The sequence below is a fragment of the Artemia franciscana genome, chromosome 7 (genome assembly GCF_032884065.1).
Source record: "Artemia franciscana chromosome 7, ASM3288406v1, whole genome shotgun sequence".
NCBI lineage: Eukaryota > Metazoa > Arthropoda > Branchiopoda > Anostraca > Artemiidae > Artemia > Artemia franciscana.
This window is the reverse complement of record NC_088869.1, coordinates 16,642,526-16,664,873: the sequence shown is the minus strand read 5'-3', so window position 1 is coordinate 16,664,873 and position 22,348 is coordinate 16,642,526. Positions and strand designations below refer to the sequence as shown.

General features: G+C 34.4%; 1 protein-coding gene across 2 annotated transcripts in view; it reads left to right on the top strand.

The window, feature by feature from the left end:
• Positions 1 to 10,206: 10,206 nt before the first annotated feature.
• LOC136028908 (F-box/WD repeat-containing protein 7-like) overlaps positions 10,207 to 22,348 on the top strand; it is a 65,847-nt gene continuing 53,705 nt past the window's right edge. Inside the window, exon 1 of one of the 2 annotated variants that reach the window (XM_065706869.1) lies at positions 10,207 to 10,434. In XM_065706869.1, the coding sequence (XP_065562941.1) occupies positions 10,277 to 10,434 (158 nt within the window). In that variant the 5' untranslated portion in view covers positions 10,207 to 10,276. The remainder of the gene's footprint in view (positions 10,435 to 22,348) is intronic. The other variant, XM_065706870.1, reaches the window with a different exon arrangement.

Below are 22,348 nucleotides of genomic sequence, written 5' to 3'. Positions count from 1 at the left end.
TATGCCCTTATTTGCGGATGATACAACCTTGGTGTGTGTTGCCCCTACAGAAGAACTGCTCATGTCAACGATAAATGCAGCAATGAGCAGGATATGTACATGGCTTAAAATAAACCACCTTGACCTGAATATAGATAAGTCAAATTTTGTTATTTTCTCTCGATCTCCGAATTTTTACCCTTGGTTTACGGAAATAATTTCGGAGCGGGAAATTATTAAACGAACAAGATTCACCAAATACCTCGGAATCAATGTTGATGAAACCCTATCATTTTAAAATCATGTGAAGTCAGTTTCAAAAATATTGTCACGTAACTTAGGTATCATGCGCAAATTAAAACATATTTTCCCCCCAAATGTTCTAGGATTGTTATATTTTTCTCTGATTCACCCTTACATTTTGTATTGCTCGTCGATTTGGCTTGGTACTTTCCCTTCGATAGTTCGTCCAATCCGTGTGATTCAGAATAATGCTATCCGAGTTTTTTGTGGTGTAGCGAATCAGGAGTCTTTGAGGTCTATGTAAAGAGATTTAAATATAATGCCTGCAGCTGGATTACGTGATTTTTATACGTTGATTTTTATATATAGGTATTACAGAGGTAGCCTTCCTGATTGTTTTACAGGAATATTTTGTGAGAGGTCTGATGTTCACCACCACATTACTCGGATACGAGGTAATACTGAGGTTCCTCGATTAGTTTCAAGTAGGTCTTCTTTTTCACTTATTTACAGAGCTTCAAAACTTTGGAATAAACTGTATATAGATATGAAGGAAATAGGTAGCCTTGACCAGTTTAAGTCTGATTTACGTGTGGAGTTGCTCGGTAGGTATGCTTTTGAAACAGATTAAATAGAATAAATTTTACATAGCTTATTCATTTGTAATATTTGTGTATTTTTTTGTTTTTTTGTTGTTGTCTTGGGGTCACGCAAGGGAGTGTATTATTTATGTTTTTTGTTTTTTGTTGATTTCGGTATATGGTCTAATTCTCCATATTTTCTTACTCTCCATATTGTCTCTTTATTTTCTTTGAATTTAGCACAGCCTCGCAAGCTTCGCTTATGTTGTGCTATTGATTAAGAAATGTTTATTTCTAATAAAATTGTTCTACTACTACTACTACTAAAAAGAACATGATTAAAGGCTCTTTTCCTATTTTCAAAAGTTTTAGTTTTCGGGAATAATAGCTACGTCCGTGGAAAAAATGAAGATATTAGACTATTTTATGATTGCACATGGTAAAGAATGTGATTAAAGGCTCTTTTCTTATTTCAAAAGTTTTAGTTTTCGGGGATAATAGCTACGTCCTTAAAAAAAAATGAAGATATTAGACTATTTTATGATTGCACATGGTAAAGAATGTGATTAAAGGCTCTTTTTCTATTTCAAAAGTTTTAGTTTTCGGAGGTAATAGCTACGGCCGTGAAAAAAATGAAGATATTAGACTATTTTATGATTGCAAATGGTAAAGAATGTGATTAAAGGCTCTTTTTCCATTTCAAAAGTTTTAGTTTTCGGGGATAATAGCTACGTCCGTGGAAAAAAATGAAGATATTAGACTAATTTATGATTGCACATGGTAAAGAATGTGATTAAAGGCTCTTGTCCTATTTCAAAAGTTTTAGTTTTGGAGGGTAATAGCTATGTCTGTGGAAAAAATGAAGATATTAGACTAATTTATGATTGCACATGGTAAAGAATGTGATTAAAGGCTCTTTTCCTATTTCAAAAGTTTTAGTTTTCGAGGGTAATAGCTATGTCTGTAGAAAAAATGAAGATATTAGACTATTTTATGATTGCACATGGTAAAGAATATGATTAAAGGCTCTTTTCCTATTTCAAAAGTTTTAGTTTTCGGGGGTAATAGCTACGTCTGTGGAAAAAATTAAGATATTAGACTATTTTATGATTGCACATGGTAAAGAATGTGATTAAAGGCTCTTTTTCTATTTCAAAAGTGTTAGTTTTCGGGGGTAATAGCTACGTCTGTGGAAAAAATGAAGATATTAGACTATTTTATGATTGCGCATGGTAAAGAATGTTATTAAAGGCTCTTTTTCTATTTCAAAAGTATTAGTTTTCGGGGGTAATAGCTACGTCTGTGGAGAAAATGAAGATATTAGACTATTTTATGATTGCGCATGGTAAAGAATGTGATTAAAGGCTCTTTTTCTATTTCAAAAGTATTAGTTTTTGGGGGTAATAGCTTCGTCCGTGGAAAAAATGAAGATATTAAACTATTTCATAATTGCACATGGTAAAGAATATGATTAAAGGCTCTTTTCTTATTTCAAAAGTTTTAGTTTTCGTGGGTAATAGCTACGTCCGTGGAAAAAATTAAGATATTAGATTATTTTATGATTGCACATGGTAAAGAATGTGATTAAAGACTCTTTTCCTATTTCAAAAGTTTTAGTTTTCGGGGGTAATAGCTTCGTCCGTGGAAAAAATTAAGATATTAGACTATTTTATGATTACACATGGTAAAGAAAGTGATTAAAGGCTCTTTTCCTATTTCAAAAGTTTTAGTTTTCGGGGGTAATAGCTACGTCCTTGGAAAAAAATGAAGATATTAGACTATTTTATGATTTCACATGGTAAAGAATGTGATTAAAGGCTCTTTTTCTATTTCAAAAGTTTTAGTTTTCGAGGGTAATAGCTACGTCCGTGGTAAAAAATGAAGATATTATAGTATTTTATGATTGGACATGGTAAAGAATGTGATTAAAGGCTCTTTTCCTATTTCAAAAGTTTTAGTTTTCGGGGGTAATAGCTACTTCTGTAGAAAAAAAGAAGATATTAGACTATTTTATGATTGCGCATGGTAAAGAATGTGATTAAAGGCTCTTTTCCTATTTCAAAAGTTTTAGTTTTTGGGGGTAATAGCTTCGTCCGTGGAAAAAATGAAGATATTAAACTATTTCGTGATTGCACATGGTAAAGAATGTGATTAAAGGCTCTTTTCCTATTTCAAAAGTTTAGTTTTTGGGGGTAATAGCTACGTCCTTGGAAAAAAAATGAAGATATTAGACTATTTTATGATTGCACATGGTAAGGAATGTGATTAAAGGCTCTTTTCCTATTTCAAAAGTTTTAGTTTTCGGGGGTAATAGCTACGTCTGTCGAAAAAATGAAGGTATTAGACTATTTTATGATTGCACATGGTAAAGAATGTGATTAAAGGCTCTTTTCCTATTTGAAAAGTATTATTTTTCGGGGGTAATAGCCTCGTTCGTGGAAAAAATGAAGATATTAAACTATTTCATGGTTGCACATGGTAAAGAATGTGATTAAAGGCTCTTTTCCTATTTCAAAAGTTTTAGTTTTCGGGGGTAATAGCTACGTCCTTGGAAAAAAAATGAAGATATTAAACTATTTCATGGTTGCACATGGTTAAGAATGTGATTAAAGGCTCTTTTCCTATTTCAAAAATTTTAGTTTTTGGGGGTAATAGCTACGTCTGTGAAAAGAATGAAGATATTAGACTATTTTATGATTGCACATGGTAAAGAATGTGATTAAAGGCCCTTTTCCTATTTGAAAAGTTTTATTTTTCGGGGGTAATAGCTTCCTCCGTGGAAACAATGAAGATATTAAACTATTTCATGATTGCACATGGTAAAGAAAGTGATTAAAGGCTCTTTTCCTATTTCAAAAGTTTTAGTTTTTACGGGTAATAGCTACGTCCTTGGAAAAAAATTAAGATATTAGACTATTTTATGATTGCACATGGTAAAGAATGTGATTAAAGGCTCTTTTCCTATTTCAAAAGTTTTAGTTTTCGGGGGTAATAGATACGTCCGTGTAAAAAATGAAGATATTAGACTATTTTATGATTGCAAATGGTAAAGAATGTGATTCAAGGCTCTTTTCCTATTTCAAAAGTTTTAGTTTTCGGGGGTAATAGCTACGTCTGTGGAAAAAAATGAAGATATTAAACTATTTCATGATTGCACATGGTAAAGAAAGTGATTAAAGGCTCTTTTCCTATTTCAAAAGTTTTAGTTTTTGCGGGTAATAGCTACGTCCTTGGAAAAAAATTAAGATATTAGACTATTTTATGATTGCACATGGTAAAGAATGTGATTAAAGGCTCTTTTCCTATTTCAAAAGTTTTAGTTTTCGGGGGTAATAGATACGTCCGTGTAAAAAATGAAGATATTAGACTATTTTATGATTGCAAATGGTAAAGAATGTGATTCAAGGCTCTTTTCCTATTTCAAAAGTTTTAGTTTTCGGGGGTAATAGCTACGTCTGTGGAAAAAAATGAAGATATTAGATTATTTTATGATTGCGCATGGTAAAGAATGTGATTAAAGGCTCTTTTCCTATTTCAAAAGTTTTAGTTTTCGGGGGTAATAGCTTCGTCCGTGGAAAAAATGAAGATATTAAACTATTTCATGATTGCACATGGTAAAGAATGTGATTAAAGGCTCTTTTCCTATTTCAAAAGTTTTAGTTTTCGTGGGTAATAGCTACGTCCGTGGAAAAAATTAAGATATTAGACTATTTTATGATTGCACATGGTAAACAATGTGATTAAAGGCTCTTTTCCTATTTCAAAAGTTTTAGTTTTCGGGGGTAATAGCTTCGTCCGTGGCAAAAATGAAGATATTAAACTATTTCATGATTGCACATGGTAAAGAAAGTGATTAAAGGCTCTTTTCCTATTTCAAAAGTTTTAGTTTTCGGGGGTAATAGCTACGTCCTTGGAAAAAATGAAGATATTAGACTATTTTATGATTGCACATGGTAAAGAATGTGATTAAAGGCTCTTTTTCTATTTCAAAAGTTTTAGTTTTCGAGGGTAATAACTACGTCCGTGGTAAACAATGAAGATATTATAGTATTTTATGATTGGACATGGTAAAGAATGTGATTAAAGGCTCTTTTCCTATTTCAAAAGTTTTAGTTTTCGGGGGTAATAGCTACTTCTGTGGAAAAAAAGAAGATATTAGACCATTTTATGATTGCGCATGGTAAAGAATGTGATTAAAGGCTCTTTTCCTATTTCAAAAGTTTTAGTTTTTGGGGGTAATAGCTTCATCCGTGGAAAAATTTAAGATATTAAACTATTTCATGATTGCACAGGGTAAAGAATGTGATTAAAGGCTCTTTTCCTATTTCAAAAGTTTTAGTTTTCGGGGGTAATAGCTTCATCCGTGGAAAAAATGAAGATATTGAACTATTTCATGATTGCAAATGGTAAAGAAAGTGATTAAAGGCTCTTTTCCTATTTCAAAAGTTTAGTTTTCGGGGGTAATAGCTACGTCCTTGGAAAAAAAATGAAGATATTAGACTATTTTATGATTGCACATGGTAAGGAATGTGATTAAAGGCTCTTTTCCTATTTCAAAAGTTTTAGTTTTCGGGGGTAATAGCTACGTCTGTCGAAAAAATGAAGGTATTAGACTATTTTATGATTGCACATGGTAAAGAATGTGATTAAAGGCTCTTTTCCTATTTGAAAAGTATTATTTTTCGGGGGTAATAGCCTCGTTCGTGGAAAAAATGAAGATATTAAACTATTTCATGGTTGCACATGGTAAAGAATGTGATTAAAGGCTCTTTTCCTATTTCAAAAGTTTTAGTTTTCGGGGGTAATAGCTACGTCCTTGGAAAAAAAATGAAGATATTAAACTATTTCATGGTTGCACATGGTTAAGAATGTGATTAAAGGCTCTTTTCCTATTTCAAAAATTTTAGTTTTTGGGGGTAATAGCTACGTCTGTGAAAAGAATGAAGATATTAGACTATTTTATGATTGCACATGGTAAAGAATGTGATTAAAGGCCCTTTTCCTATTTGAAAAGTTTTATTTTTCGGGGGTAATAGCTTCCTCCGTGGAAACAATGAAGATATTAAACTATTTCATGATTGCACATGGTAAAGAAAGTGATTAAAGGCTCTTTTCCTATTTCAAAAGTTTTAGTTTTTACGGGTAATAGCTACGTCCTTGGAAAAAAATTAAGATATTAGACTATTTTATGATTGCACATGGTAAAGAATGTGATTAAAGGCTCTTTTCCTATTTCAAAAGTTTTAGTTTTCGGGGGTAATAGATACGTCCGTGTAAAAAATGAAGATATTAGACTATTTTATGATTGCAAATGGTAAAGAATGTGATTCAAGGCTCTTTTCCTATTTCAAAAGTTTTAGTTTTCGGGGGTAATAGCTACGTCTGTGGAAAAAAATGAAGATATTAAACTATTTCATGATTGCACATGGTAAAGAAAGTGATTAAAGGCTCTTTTCCTATTTCAAAAGTTTTAGTTTTTGCGGGTAATAGCTACGTCCTTGGAAAAAAATTAAGATATTAGACTATTTTATGATTGCACATGGTAAAGAATGTGATTAAAGGCTCTTTTCCTATTTCAAAAGTTTTAGTTTTCGGGGGTAATAGATACGTCCGTGTAAAAAATGAAGATATTAGACTATTTTATGATTGCAAATGGTAAAGAATGTGATTCAAGGCTCTTTTCCTATTTCAAAAGTTTTAGTTTTCGGGGGTAATAGCTACGTCTGTGGAAAAAAATGAAGATATTAGATTATTTTATGATTGCGCATGGTAAAGAATGTGATTAAAGGCTCTTTTCCTATTTCAAAAGTTTTAGTTTTCGGGGGTAATAGCTTCGTCCGTGGAAAAAATGAAGATATTAAACTATTTCATGATTGCACATGGTAAAGAATGTGATTAAAGGCTCTTTTCCTATTTCAAAAGTTTTAGTTTTCAGGGGTAATAGCTACGTCCGTGGAAAAAATTAAGATATTAGACTATTTTATGATTGCACATGGTAAACAATGTGATTAAAGGCTCTTTTCCTATTTCAAAAGTTTTAGTTTTCGGGGGTAATGGCTTCGTCCGTGGCAAAAATGAAGATATTAAACTATTTCATGATTGCACATGGTAAAGAAAGTGATTAAAGGCTCTTTTCCTATTTCAAAAGTTTTAGTTTTCGGGGGTAATAGCTACGTCCTTGGAAAAAATGAAGATATTAGACTATTTTATGATTGCACATGGTAAAGAATGTGATTAAAGGCTCTTTTTCTATTTCAAAAGTTTTAGTTTTCGAGGGTAATAACTACGTCCGTGGTAAACAATGAAGATATTATAGTATTTTATGATTGGACATGGTAAAGAATGTGATTAAAGGCTCTTTTCCTATTTCAAAAGTTTTAGTTTTCGGGGGTAATAGCTACTTCTGTGGAAAAAAAGAAGATATTAGACCATTTTATGATTGCGCATGGTAAAGAATGTGATTAGAGGCTCTTTTCCTATTTCAAAAGTTTTAGTTTTTGGGGGTAATAGCTTCATCCGTGGAAAAAATTAAGATATTAAACTATTTCATGATTGCACAGGGTAAAGAATGTGATTAAAGGCTCTTTTCCTATTTCAAAAGTTTTAGTTTTCGGGGGTAATAGCTTCATCCGTGGAAAAAATGAAGATATTGAACTATTTCATGATTGCAAATGGTAAAGAAAGTGATTAAAGGCTCTTTTCCTATTTCAAAAGTTTAGTTTTCGGGGGTAATAGCTACGTCCTTGGAAAAAAAATGAAGATATTAGACTATTTTATGATTGCACATGGTAAGGAATGTGATTAAAGGCTCTTTTCCTATTTCAAAAGTTTTAGTTTTCGGGGGTAATAGCTACGTCTGTGGAAAAAATGAAGATATTAGACTATTTTATGATTGCACATGGTAAAGAATGTGATTAAAGGCTCTTTTCCTATTTGAAAAGTATTATCTTTCGGGGGTAATAGCCTCGTTCGTGGAAAAAATGAAGATATTAAACTATTTCATGGTTGCACATGGTAAAGAATGTGATTAAAGGCTCTTTTCCTATTTCAAAAGTTTTAGTTTTCGGGGGTAATAGCTACGTCCTTGGAAAAAAAATGAAGATATTAGACTATTTTATGATTGCACATGGTAAAGAATGTGATTAAAGGCTCTTTTCCTATTTCAAAAGTTTTAGTTTTCGAGGGTAATAGCTACGTCCGTGGAAAAAATGAAGATATTAGACTATTTTATGATTGCACATGGTTAAGATTGTGATTAAAGGCTCTTTTCCTATTTCAAAAATTTTAGTTTTCGGGGGTAATAGCTACGTCTGTGGAAAAAATGAAGATATTAGACTATTTTATGATTGCACATGGTAAAGAATGTGATTAAAGGCCCTTTTCCTATTTGAAAAGTTTTATTTTTCGGGGGTAATAGCCTCATCCATGGAAAAAATGAAGATATTAAACTATTTCATGATTGCACATGGTAAAGAATGTGATTAAAGGCTCTTTTACTATTTCAAAAGTTTTTTTTTTCGGGGGTAATAGCTACGTCTGTGGAAAAAATGAAGAAATTAGACTATTTTATGATTACACATGGTAAAGAATGTGATTAAAGGCTCTTTTCCTATTTCAAAAGTTTTAGTTTTCGGGGTAATAGCTACGTCCGTGGAAAAAATGAAGATATTAGACTATTTTATGATTGCACATGGTTAAGATTGTGATTAAAGGCTCTTTTCCTATTTCAAAAATTTTAGTTTTCGGGGGTAATAGCTACGTCTGTGGAAAAAATGAAGATATTAGACTATTTTATGATTGCACATGGTAAAGAATGTGATTAAAGGCCCTTTTCCTATTTGAAAAGTTTTATTTTTCGGGGGTAATAGCCTCATCCATGGAAAAAATGAAGATATTAAACTATTTCATGATTGCACATGCTAAAGAATGTGATTAAAGGCTCTTTTACTATTTCAAAAGTTTTAGTTTTCGGGGGTAATAGCTACGTCTGTGGAAAAAATGAAGAAATTAGACTATTTTATGATTGCACATGGTAAAGAATGTGATTAAAGGCTCTTTTCCTATTTCAAAAGTTTTAGTTTTCGGGGTAATAGCTACGTCCGTGGAAAAAATTGTTTCCACGTATTTTAATGAATGTTACAATACGATACAATACCTTTGATCGAGCTTTTAATCTTGAGCCTATAATGAGTGTATTGTAAGAGTGTAAGTGTATCCAAGTTTTCAAACAGCAGAGAAAGTATTTTTTGGGAATTGTATTATGATTTATTTTTCTGATAACTTGAAGATGCATACAATTAAATTGTTTATTTTTCTTAGGATTAAACATTGGTGAAAAAGTTTCTCCAAGATATAAGTAGAAAGCCTGACTATGGATTCTAATAGATAAGACCATATATATATATATATATATATATATATATATATATATATATATATATATATATATATATATATATATATATATATATATATATATATATATATATATATATATATATATATATATATATATATATATATATATATATATATATATATATATATATATATATATATATATATATATATATATATATATATATATATATATATATATATATATATATATATATATATATATAACAAAGATCAATGAAAAAATTATTTCAATAAATTTTTTAAGAAAATTAAAGAGCTCTATTATACCAAAACTAAGTAGGAGTAAAGTCAAATAGTCTTCCAAGGAAAAAACTACTCCAAATGCCCATCAACGAATAAATGAAGCCCAAAACAAACAGAAACTACAACAAATAACCGAGTCAAAATCCAAACGAGAGAAAATTAACATGAGTTGTGCTGAAAACCCCTATACCTTCTCAAAACCAGAAACTAATTTGAACTTCACTGAAAAACAGAACAAATGACAATAGATAATCAGAATATTATGCATATACTGACATATGTTTTTTTAAGTTTCAGGAATTTTTATTTATTGAACTGAAAAACGTAAAAACATTTAAAGTGTATTTTTTAGCAGCAAATTGCAAATTATATTCTGGTCTTGCTGTAGAATTAAGATTCATTTACACATTGCAGAAATCCTTGCCGAATTTGCAATCTATGAGCAATTTCTGTTCGTTTTTGTGCTCGGAAATTCTCTAGCTTTCCCCAGTAATTTGATTAAATCAGGGCAGATTCGTGACAAAGTTTTTAACGAAATAAAACCACAACCACGGAACATCAAAATCTTACTTTTTCACCCTAATTGCTTTCTCTTTTTGTCTGCTGTTCCTCCTTTGCACATTAAGAACTAGAGCGAGAATCTAAAGAAAGAATTGTTTACAGAAAGAAGTTGACATCATTATTAACGCTTGCTGCCATCTCTTCAAAATCAGTTTCAGCATTAAAACCTGGATTCGATAGAAAAATGCATATCAATCAAAATTCAGATGATCTGAGATATACCTATACAACCGTTTGAACTACAAAGGATGTTTCTTGAAGAGAAAAAAAATGATCCAAACTCTTATGAAATCGAAGGAGGAAAATTAAGGAAATTCTATTCTTGGAATGAAGTCAGAAGGAGTGAAAGCTGCTGCTCCTTTAGATTGCCTAAAAGAAGTCACTCTAAAGAAAGGAGCCAGAACTGGTAGGAACTGCCATTATAATGTGGGTAAAATTGTAGTTGAGGGGCTTCTTGCTGTCATTTTAGTGGCTCTAATCAGGCTTGAGTGCCTTGCTCTTCAGCAAGGCACTCAGGACCTAAATCAATCCTGGAAAGGTGCTAGGCTATTAAACTTCTAGACTAACGTTTACTTATTTTAGGGCTGAAAGACTGACTGAGTAGCTATTTGATTGAGGGTCTCTTTAGAAGAAAATTTCTTAAGCTAATAAACTAAAAATGTGGTCAATATGTATGCTCTTTTTAAATATACTAATGAATTCTTTCTTGGATGAACTCCTCACCTGACAGAACACTAGCAATATAAAACATGACTTTAGCACTAGCAACATAACTCTTCATTTCTTGAATCAAGCCAAGATTTACCAGTAGGCCCAGGCATATTGGGGGGGGGGAATAAATTATCCCTGAGTATTTATTCTTAATAAAACCTTAACTGTTTTTTTTTATCAAAGCTGCTCTGCTGCTGCACTAATCACATCTTGAAAAGCACAAAGTATACAAGTGAGCTAAGCCTATTCAGTTTTTGAGTGAGCTATTTACCTAGGCTATATTGGGTCTATGATTATGGATTACCTGTTAAATTTGAAACCCTTCTTGGTACAAAACACTGATGAGCAAAAAAAACACGACCGTAACTAATGTTACCAAGGTTTTGTTTCATTTTGTGCAGTTGACCATACTCAAATATTATCCAGGACACACTAAAGAAGTGAAGTTAATTATAATGAAATATACCAAAATGTGATGAAAATTTTGTACTTTTTAGACCAAATTGTGGAAACTACAATAAAAAATTATGGGAAGCAGGCTACCCCAAATACATTCCATTAAATACCTAACCACTTCTATATATTTTATACTTAATTAAAATATACCTGCTTTGCAGTTTGTATCATGAAAGTAAATGCTTATAACCAAATGTAGGAAAAAACCAGTTTACTTTGATCAAACAAAGCAAACTTTTTGAGGGTGTTCTGGATAATACATAGGTACCCAGTTAACATATATCTAAACATTGGCATCACCATAAGAATGGTTCTTAGAACAAACAACACAGAAAAAATATCCTTTTCCACCTCCTTTTAGGTGAAGAACTGCTTAAGATCTTCAGTCTGCCATGATAAATTGACATCATAGACACCTTTGCACAAAAATTGAGCAGAGAAAAAGGCTTTAGGCTATCAATTGGCTTTGAAGATAAATACCTCTTCTTACAAAATAATCACCACTTGTATGATATACCCTTGACCACCCAAGTTGTACATTTGTTGATGCATTGTAGAACCAGACAGCCAAGCATGAGAAAATGTAGACATATATTTTTGTGTTGCTATCTACTAATGAATTTGATTTATTTCCAATACACCTATGATATTAATCAAGGTACTTCCAACATCTTGTTGGTTTATTTAATTTACTTAATACCTATTACATATAAATATTTGATTCTCAAATTATTATCATAAGTGATAATCAACATTTTCATCATAAAGTTTATTTATTAAGCAAAATTGACCCTCCCTCCTATGGTATGACTTTGGAGTGGCTAAAACACTTGGGCCTAAAATCATCAAAGCTTTAAATCTAGCCCTCACTTCAAAACAGCAAACCAGATTTCTTCTCAATTTGCTGTTTATCTCTGTGTGATTGAATACATAATTTACTGAAATGTTTTTTGAAAGTATATTTATAGTGTACCAGTAAAGGAGAGGAGACAGAACTAAATCTTTCATTTTTGGCCATCCTGTGTTCAGTTTGTTACTCAAAACAATTCCTGATAGATAGCCTCTATGTTGCTCAAAATAGGCATAAGTTTAAAATCAGTTTGAAAATCCAGATGTGTGAAGTTTTTTTTATAGAAATTATTGAAAAAACCCTTCCACACCTGAACCAACCTATTCAAAGGGTAATCATAAGAAGAATACTTTTTCAAAGTATAAGAAATTCAAAAGCACACACCACTGGGATCACTTTGCAAGATCAAGGAATATGCTGAGGCAACTGACTAGGCACTTAATAGCTGACAATGAAGATAACTTGGCACTTGGCATTGAACATCAAATACAATCCAAAGAGGTTCTGGAGATACATATCTGCTAAAGATAAGAGCAGATAAACAATTCTATTCCTGCTCAACCCTGAAGGAAAAAAGCTGGAAGATCCAGAGGATATTACAAATTTGCTGAACAACACATTTGCATTCAACTTCTCAGTGGACTCCCGTGACAAGCCACCATGCACTGCCCCCAGGGTGGTCAAGCACCCAATGCCAAAATTTACATCACAATTGACAAAATTAAGAAGACTGAGTAAACTTTACCCCAACAAAGCTAAAGGCCCAGACAGTATACATACCAGGCTTCTTAAAGAATTTGTGGATATAGTAGCCAAGCTGCTCTGTTTGCTATTTGAGCTGTCCTTTCAGACTAGTAGCCTACCTGCAGATTGGCAGACAGCCATAATTACTCTAATATTCAAAGAATAATTTAGGACTCAACTGAGAACTATCCCATTAGCCTGACCTTGGTTGTGGGCAAACTTATCAAAGGGATGTTGCAATCTTATTGCAAATGACCAGGAATGGTCTTGTTTTTGGTGGTCAGCACAGCCTCAGGAGACACCTGTCTACTTAAACAGATCTAATACTAGCTTTTGAATCTATAACTAATCTGCTGGATCAGGGTTTTCCTGTCAATGTGTTACTACTGGATCAAACTAAGGCCTTTGTTAAAATATCTCACAACTACCTGATGATCAAGCTATCAGTATGATTAGATAGACAATAATGTTGCCCAGTGGATCCACAACTACCTATCTGGTTGAATCCAGATTGTCACTGTATATGATGAAAGAGGTGACCTCATCTCCACACCAGTTCATGGTAAGATTGGTGTCCCCAAAGGGACCAAAGTAGCCCCAACATTGTTTAACTTCTATGTAAATGATGCTCTTGATATGGTCAAGAATGGCTTGGAACTGTATGCAGATGGTTCTAAATTCTTTGGTTTGGCAGCCTTGACAGAAAATCACTCTTCTCTGCAAAATCTCAACCAACTGTTCTTATCAATAAATAGGAAAATGTCCTTTTCAAATATAGTACATAAAATGACTGTATGAGTCACTAAAACTGCTCCATTTACTGACCAAGCTGAAGATTTTGGTATATTATCTCACTATTTTAGTGCCGTCTATTTGAATAAATGGAAAATTGGTGCACCATCTGTAAAATTATGACAGGTGTCAGTAAAACTGCTGTATTTACTTACAAGGTTCAAAATTTCTGTAGTATTTGTTGGTCTATTTTTAACCAGACATATTTTTTTGGTAGAGTAAAAAAAATTATGGTACTTTGCACAATGATTCTACCAATTCATTTTTATTCACCAAATTCCCAACATTGGGGAAAGGGGGGGGGTGTACAATTCTTGACTTAAAAAAAAGTTTGAGTATGTAGTCACACAAGTTTCAAAAGCTTCATTTATTTTAAAGATCAGTCCTTGGAACATAGCTGCAGGGTTTGTTATGACAGGTACATGTTCATTTAATTCAGATATATATTTTAAGTCTATCATCATTTTAGAATTTGTGACTGTCATGGCTAAACCACAAGAGAAACCAGTATAAGACCAACATACAAGGAATGGCTTTATTCAGTCAACCCAAATGGGGGGGGGGGCATACCAAATGTTTACAGTTGTACATCAGTTAGAGGATTTTAGAAAACATGGCAGCACCAGAGTCCTTACATATATTCCAAAAAGGTTTAAGCCTCAGCAAAGGAAAGGAAAGCTATGAAGAAACTAAAGCTCTCATCAAACAGTTCGTGGTAACGAACTGTAGTAAGGAGCGACCCGGCTCAATAGTAACCAAAACTCTAAAAAATGGAATTTTGATACCAATAGCTACATCAAAAGAATTGCATTTTAATGCTGGTTTTAAATATATAAGTTTCATCAAGTTTAGTCTTACCCATCAAAAGTTACGAGCCTGAGAAAATTTGCGTTATGTTCATTTAATTCAGATATATATTTTAAGTCTATCATCATTTTAGAATTTGTGACTGTCATGGCTAAACCACAAGAGAAACCAGTATAAGACCAACATACAAGGAATGGCTTTATTCAGTCAACCCAAATGGGGGGGGGGCATACCAAATGTTTACAGTTGTACATCAGTTAGAGGATTTTAGAAAACATGGCAGCACCAGAGTCCTTACATATATTCCAAAAAGGTTTAAGCCTCAGCAAAGGAAAGGAAAGCTATGAAGAAACTAAAGCTCTCATCAAACAGTTCGTGGTAACGAACTGTAGTAAGGAGCGACCCGGCTCAATAGTAACCAAAACTCTAAAAAATGGAATTTTGATACCAATAGCTACATCAAAAGAATTGCATTTTAATGCTGGTTTTAAATATATAAGTTTCATCAAGTTTAGTCTTACCCATCAAAAGTTACGAGCCTGAGAAAATTTGCGTTATTTTAGAAAATAGGGGGAAACACCCCCTAAAAGTCATAGAATCTTAACGAAAATCACACCATCAGATTCAGCGTATCAGAAAACCCTATTGTAGAAGTTTCGAGCTCCTATCTACAAAAATGTGGAATTTTGCATTTTTTGCCAGAAGGCAGATCATGGATGCGTGTTTATTTGTTTTTTTGTTTTTTTTGTTTTTTTTCCCAGGGGTGATCATATCGACCCAGTTGTCCTAGAATGTTGCAAGAGGGCTCATTCTAAAGGAAATGAAAAGTTCTAGTGCCCTTTTTAAGTGACCAAAAAAATTGGAGGGCACCTAGGCCCCCTCCCACGCTAATTATTTTCCCAAAGTCAACGGATCAAAATTCTGAGATAGCCATTTTATTCAGCGTAGTCGAAAAACCTTATAACTATGTCTTTGGGGACGACTTACTCCCCCACGGTCCCCGTGGGAAGGGCAACAAGTTACAAACTTTGACCTGTGCTTACATATAGTAATGGTTATTGGGAAGTATACAGGCGTTTTCAGGAGGATTTTTTGGTTGGGGGGAGGGGTTGAGAAGAGGGGGATATGCTGGGGGAACTTTCCATCGAGAATTTGTCATGGGAGAAGAAAACTTCCATGAAGGGAGAGCAGGATTTACTAGCATTATTTAAAAAAAAATAAAAAAATAAATGTGAAAAAGCTTTTTCACCTGGAAGTAAGGAACAGCAATAAAACTTAAAACAAACAGAAATTATTACCCATATAAGGGGCTCACCTCCTTATGATACCTAGCTCTTTACGCTAAAGTATTTTTAGTAATTTCAACTATTTATTCTACGGCTTTTGTGATTCAGGGGTCATTCTTAATGAATTGGGATAAAATTTAAGCTTTAGTGTAAAGAGCGAGGTACTGACGATGGGGCGAATCCCCTCATATATGTAATAAAAACATGAGAATACAAAAGTTCTTGACGTAAGCTAATTTATAAGTTACGTAAATCTTTTACCAATAAAAAGATTAGTAAAAAATTAAAAGTTCTAGTTGCCTTTTTAATTAACCAAAAAATCGGAGGGCAACTAGGCTTCGCCCCCGCTCTTTTTTTCTCAAAATCATTCGATCAAAATTATGAGAAAGCCATTTAGCCCCCCCCCAAAAAAAAAATATGCAAAATTTCGTTTTGATTATTCCTCTGCGGAGAGCCAAAATCAAAACATGCATTGATTCAAAAACGTTCAGAAATTAAATTAAAAAAAACGAGTTTTTTTAACTGAAAGTAAGGAGCGACATTAAAACTTAAAACGCACAGAAATTACTTCGTATATGAAAGAGGCTGCTTCCTCATCAACGCCCCGCTCTTTACGCTAAAGTTTTTTACAGTTTTAAAAAGAAGAATTGAGAGAAAGAGTCAAACTTTAGCGTAAAGAGCGGGGCGCTGATGAGGAAGCAACCTCTTTCATATACGAAGTAATTTCTGTGCGTTTTAAGTTTTAATGTCGCTCCTTACTTTCAGTTAAAAAAACTCGTTTTTTTTATTTAATCTAATAAAAAGAAAGCAAATAAACCTCATATTAAAGACAAGGGGACTTGTAGCAAGGACAAAGAGAAGTTTCTTGGGAAGGGGATTGAAGACTGATGAGTTATTTTATATTGATAGTGAGCCACAAGCCAAACTAAACATAGTTCCTGAGATTGGTTTTGGCATAGGTCTCTGTTGGAAAAAAGGAAAGTTCTGCATTCTTTTTATGTGGGAAAAATTTCAGTGCAGAAGTGGTGAAAATTTTTTTTTCCACAGCAAGTTGAGAAAACTGAGGTAGATTTGACAAATATTGAGCTCTGACTCTTAGTTTCTCACTTCACATATAGAAGAAAAAGACTATTGAAAGACCTGGCATTTGGATATGACCTTTTCCCCCTACAGTGTCAGTGATTGAGGTGTTTCCATGTATTTTACGGAGTTTAATACTGTTTTTTTTTTGTACTTCAGATATTGGTGTTTGAGCAAATAGCTGGAGTATCTTGCCCATTGGGATTAGCCTCGTGGTCAGGGCTACTCCAGAAACATTAAAGTCTAGTGATCTTTGTGATACACACATTTCACCTTGCTTCAAAAGAAATCATTAATTGAATCTAGAATGTCAAGTTTGTGTTCTGCCCTGTGTATAAACACCAAGTATTGGTTGAAAAATTAGGCTTTTGTGAGACAAATGGTGAAAATCATTTTGTAATATTTTGTCTGTTCAAGCAATACTTCTAACACACAGGTCACAAAGCCTTAAATAATTAACCATAAGCAAAGGTCAAGCAATAAATAGCAGTAAGCAAACGTATAGACTATATATAACACAGATGCACAAATTGCAAGTAAGGATTGTTATATTTCCTTCTCTAGAGAAGAGCTTTCAATCATAAGCTTATTCTTGACATTGGCTTGACTTGTCAACCGCTCCTGGTTTTAACAGAACTTTTGACACTGTTGTTGATTTTGGCTATAGAAGGCAGGGAGACTACATTCTTTTCCTGGGCCATGACAACTGGCGATTTTGGCAGGCTGGTTGGACAAAATTCCACGTCTTCTACTTGGGTTGAGTCCAGAAAGCAATGTATTGAATCATGTACTGACAAGCTGCCTGTGTTTGAATTAAAATCAGAATTTTTATCATCTGTAGTCACAACTTTCAAGTGTTTTCTATTCATCTAGTGTTGTCAGTTTTCTTCTGTCCGTACTATGTAAAATTGTGGTGCATCTGTCTCTTGGAAGATTGTGTCAGGTTTGATTGTTGGACTGTACTTAAACTTGTTGGCCTATCTGTAGTGGTCTAAGACTTTTGGTGTGCTGATCATAATAGTGTCTCTGTCTTTTTCTTGCTTTATTCCATGCAGGTATGGATTCCCGCAACTGCAGGTATGGACAGCTTTTGTAAACAAGTGCTCAATGGTAAAGGGTGATAGGGATCTCAAATTTATACTCATTTGCAGCTGGTCTGGGGAAGCTAGACCAACAGCTGGTTTCCTGTCGTACCCAAGGAGGGGTTGTTTAAGGCTAGTTTTTTACTGCACTTCCCTGTTGGCCAAGTGTGATATAATGATTGCAATTTCTGTTGGTTGGTCCCAGTTTTGCTAGTTTGGGTACTTCCAGATAAGCTAGGATATTGAAAGTTGGTAGGCATATCAGGGACTGGAGCAGATTGAATTAGATATAGTCGCTTTCGTGATTCGATCATCGAGGGGGGGGAGTAGAGGGAAGATTAATTTGGAAAAATATTTAAAAATGCCTCTTTGAAAATCTTCATAGCACAGTGGATATGGTGCTGGTATGCTATTCCGTAGGTCTTAGGCTCAATTCCTGACAGAGACAATTTTTATAAGTTTTTTTTTCTTGCTCTGTCATTTTAGTATTAATTTTTAGATTAATTTCAAAACCTTTTTTAAAATGTCTGGCCTTGACTAACGCTTTTACCAAAAATATCAGATTGTATTACATTTTATGGTGATTAAATCTGGAATTTGCTATAGTATGGGCGAGTAAGCATAGAAATCAGGCAATGGATTTAAAGCAATCAAAAATTACAAAAAAAATCTGTTCAGCTTCAGAGGCAGAAATCTCGTGGAGTGGTGCTTGTCATGGTAGCCTCCAAAAAAACATCACTGCAATAACATTGTGAAATGTTGGCTCTTCCAACCTTGTCACAAGTGCCATATGAGCTCTTTGCTCCTGTTATTCCTTTGTCTTCATGATCATGTCCTTAGCAACACCAACTGTTTTCTAACCAAGAAGTGAGATTTTAGTCTTTGGATTATGAGGTACATGTAAATTTTTTTTTTCGCATCTCATCAGCTTCGAACGTGACTATAATAATCTACTATGATCATTTAGTACCTCCCAGATATGTAAAAGAGATCAATACCAACATGTTCCCACAGGTAGCTGGAAATATGGTGATGGTGCTGAATTAAGGGTTCTCTTGCATTTGCAGTAGGATAAATGGAGCATGCATGACACTTCTGGACAAAACCTTCTATTGCCTAACTCATCTTTAGCCAAAATATCACTGATGTGGCTCTGCTTTTTGTTTTCTTGGTACCAAGCTGTGAGGCATGGATGCTTTTCACTACAGCAGTTTGTATGCTTTGTGGGATGACAAGATAGTCATATTTCATAATGATGGCCATCAACTACACTCAGATTACTTTTTAGATTCCAGCATTAAGCTAAATACAACGGAACTATTGATCTTATTTAGGCCAATTTTCTTCTACCATGTTTACAGAACCCTCAGCTGTGGATCTTTCAGCATTTCTTGTTTCAACTCAGATAGCTTTTCTTGACTTATTATAGTAGATTCATAACAGAGCATACTTTGTATTAAATTTCTCTGTGAAAGAATGGATTCTTTGTTTCCAATTGGAACTAGGAGAGAGTATCTGGGATTGGTTGTTATGCTGAAACCATAGGGTTGTACATGTAACATTATTGTCTGAGGTCTTGGTGATGACTCAATGATTGGCTCATTGAGGATTGTTTTCAGGGGTATAGGGTCACTGATAACTTGGAAGTGACGGCCATAGAGATACTGATGAAAATGGTGAAATCCAAAGACAATAGCATGCAGATCCTTTTCGATTTGTGAGTATCTTTGCTTTGTTTCATTTGGTGATTTGGATTCAAATGAAAATATTTTATTCTCTTGAAGTAGGACATCACGAAGTCCTGATTTGGAATTATAAACTTGTACCTCTATCTGATTTTTTCATAGGACCAAAGAGCAATATTGTTGTTCTGATTGACAGGGGCGTCACTAGCCTTTCAACTTTGGGGGGGACGCCTGAGATGTGCTGACGAAAAAAAATTCTCCAGATGTTGGTACCCTTTGTTGAAATTTAAACTCGAAAAAAAACATGTCATATATCATAGTTTAAAACAATTAAAAAAGAGGAGACATATGGCTTGTGCAAATGAATCAGCTAAACTTTAAGTTGGTGCTGCTTTACTACTTTCCACTTGCCTACAAGACGGTTGAGGTCAGTCTTAGTCAGCAAGAGTTTTTTCTGACATTATAAGCTTGAGATGGTCAAGTCTTTCGTCTCCCATTGTTGACCTCAATCTGTTCTTCACAATCTTCATTTTACTGAATATTTGCTCACCTTTGGCTGATGTTACTGTAATTATTTTTGCAAATATGAATGCTCTGTACACTAAGGGTAATCCTCTTCTATTCTTCTTTGCTAAATAGGATATCTGGGCAAACTCAACTACGCTTCCAGAAACTCTGTCGTTTTAACGCTTGTAAACTTTTGCAAAAATTTCTTTTTCAGGCTGGAACACTTGAACAGGCATATCTGCTAATGGGAACGCTACTCTGAAAGCTTGACGCTGCGAAGGTCCAAGGTTCACGAGGCAATCAAAAGCAGGAAGTTCCAGATGCTTTGTTCTAGATGTCCAGATCTTTGATCTTTGAATGCTAGGGACAACTTTTCCCCTAAGACTGTTAAAATTTTCTTAAAATCAGTAACATAAAATGCGACATCCCCAACACTTCACTTGTTCTGTTGCCATCGGCGTATCTTCTAGGAAGCCGCCACTGACAATGGTAATGTCCATGTTCCCCCTCCAACCAAGAGTAGAATTATTCGTCATTCATGGGACAATCATCCTTCTCTGCAAATTAATAGCTTGACCATGCTGACAGATGCCGTTACTTGACCAGCGAGTTTGCTCTTGTTGCTCATGGATTGTTTGATGAGTCACCGTGGCTTTCATGAAGTTGCATGCACTGACGATATCCAGCTCTACTGCTTGAAGTTCATGAATCAGGACGTTTATTCTAGAAAGTAAATGCCCTCATGAACATCAGATGTACTATGAATTAGAATCTAGTAATGACATTAAGAAGCCCATCGGACTTCGACTTGGTGTATGTATCAAAGTTGTCTGAATTGGCCATTTCTCTCAGCAGTCCAACATCTTATGGCAGAACACTCCAAAGCGTTTCAAGCGGCTTCGATCTTGCAGACCACCTTGTTTCTGACATTCCCTTTCGATGAAGCTTGCCTTCAGCTTCTTCTACAGCCTTGCAACACAGATAGAAGCGTTTGAATCCGCTGGCGAAAAAAAATATAGGTTTGCTGTAAGACAACAAACATGTTTCAGGTCAAGGAGCTTGATTCACAGCAATGCTCCACTATAATATTCCCTCTCTGGGTGAGACACCTGAGGTACCAAACATTTCTTCTGAGCTTCTTGGAAAAGTGAGCCTGTTCTCCCTCCAAACGGCCACTCATGTTGCTGGTAAAATCATAGCATTGAAATGCCAGTCTGTCTTCATTGATACCAAGCTTCCTCATAACTTGCAGAATTTCTTTGGAAAGATCGACTTCTTTCTTTGACCCAGAATCAACGACGGTGACTAAGTGCTTTTTTGCGGCTCCTTCAACATCAACGTATCGGACACCTACAGCTAAATGTTCTTTGTGGCTGACATCTGGTGTCCAGTATGCAAACGCTCCAGAGAAGTGAGCTTCATTAACTTCCGCTATGATTCTCTGAACCAGCGCTGTTCCAACAGTGGCAATCAATTTGTTTTGACCACATCCCAACAGATAGCTGGTGACATTTGGCTTGTTCTGCTTACTCATCCATTAATTCATTTCAGTGTTATGCCTCGAAAGCAGATTTGCTAGCTCAACGTAGTTGCCTTCTTCATGATCTTTGCCGCGAAATGCAAGACCTTCTTTACCGAGTGTAGTGGTGGTGTCGAGCAGCATGCGTATGATGCGATGACCTCTATCCTTTTCTTTTTCTGACTCTATATCCTTTGTGAGTTTTTCCTTGTCAACTAAGTAGGGCAAAACTTGTCTCTCGCTACAAAAGTAATGAGATCACCAACAGAAGCTTTATGGCCATTTGATTGGAAATGAGTGACGAGCATTCCAGGGTTGACACCCTTGCTACGCATTTTATGCAAGTTTCTAGTTCCGGCAGCAAAAGCCCCATCTTTGTTTCTGTATTTGCGTCCAGGTCCAGTTGGGAACAAGGAACACGCAAAGCAGTAGTTTCGACCGAATCATTTCTAATCCGGTCACAAAGGGTATAGCCGTATAGGGATGCACCTATCTTGACGTTTTAAAGCAGCCATGCCAGTATCATTTGTATCTACTCTTTTTTCAGCCCCCACTCCATTGTGTATTATTCAGTCATCAAATTCTCATGTGGATGGTTTGGATTACGTCATATTTCCCATTACTGTTCGTATTTTTTAGCAAAATATCTTTTCATGATCATGGACCGAAGCCCCGAGACGTCCAGAATCTGGCAATAAACATCACGTTTATCAGACGTTTCTTCCAAAGGCTGTAGAAAATTTTATATTACGCTGTTTTGTACATTAAACACAAGAAAGAAATAACCGCGAAACAGTTCAG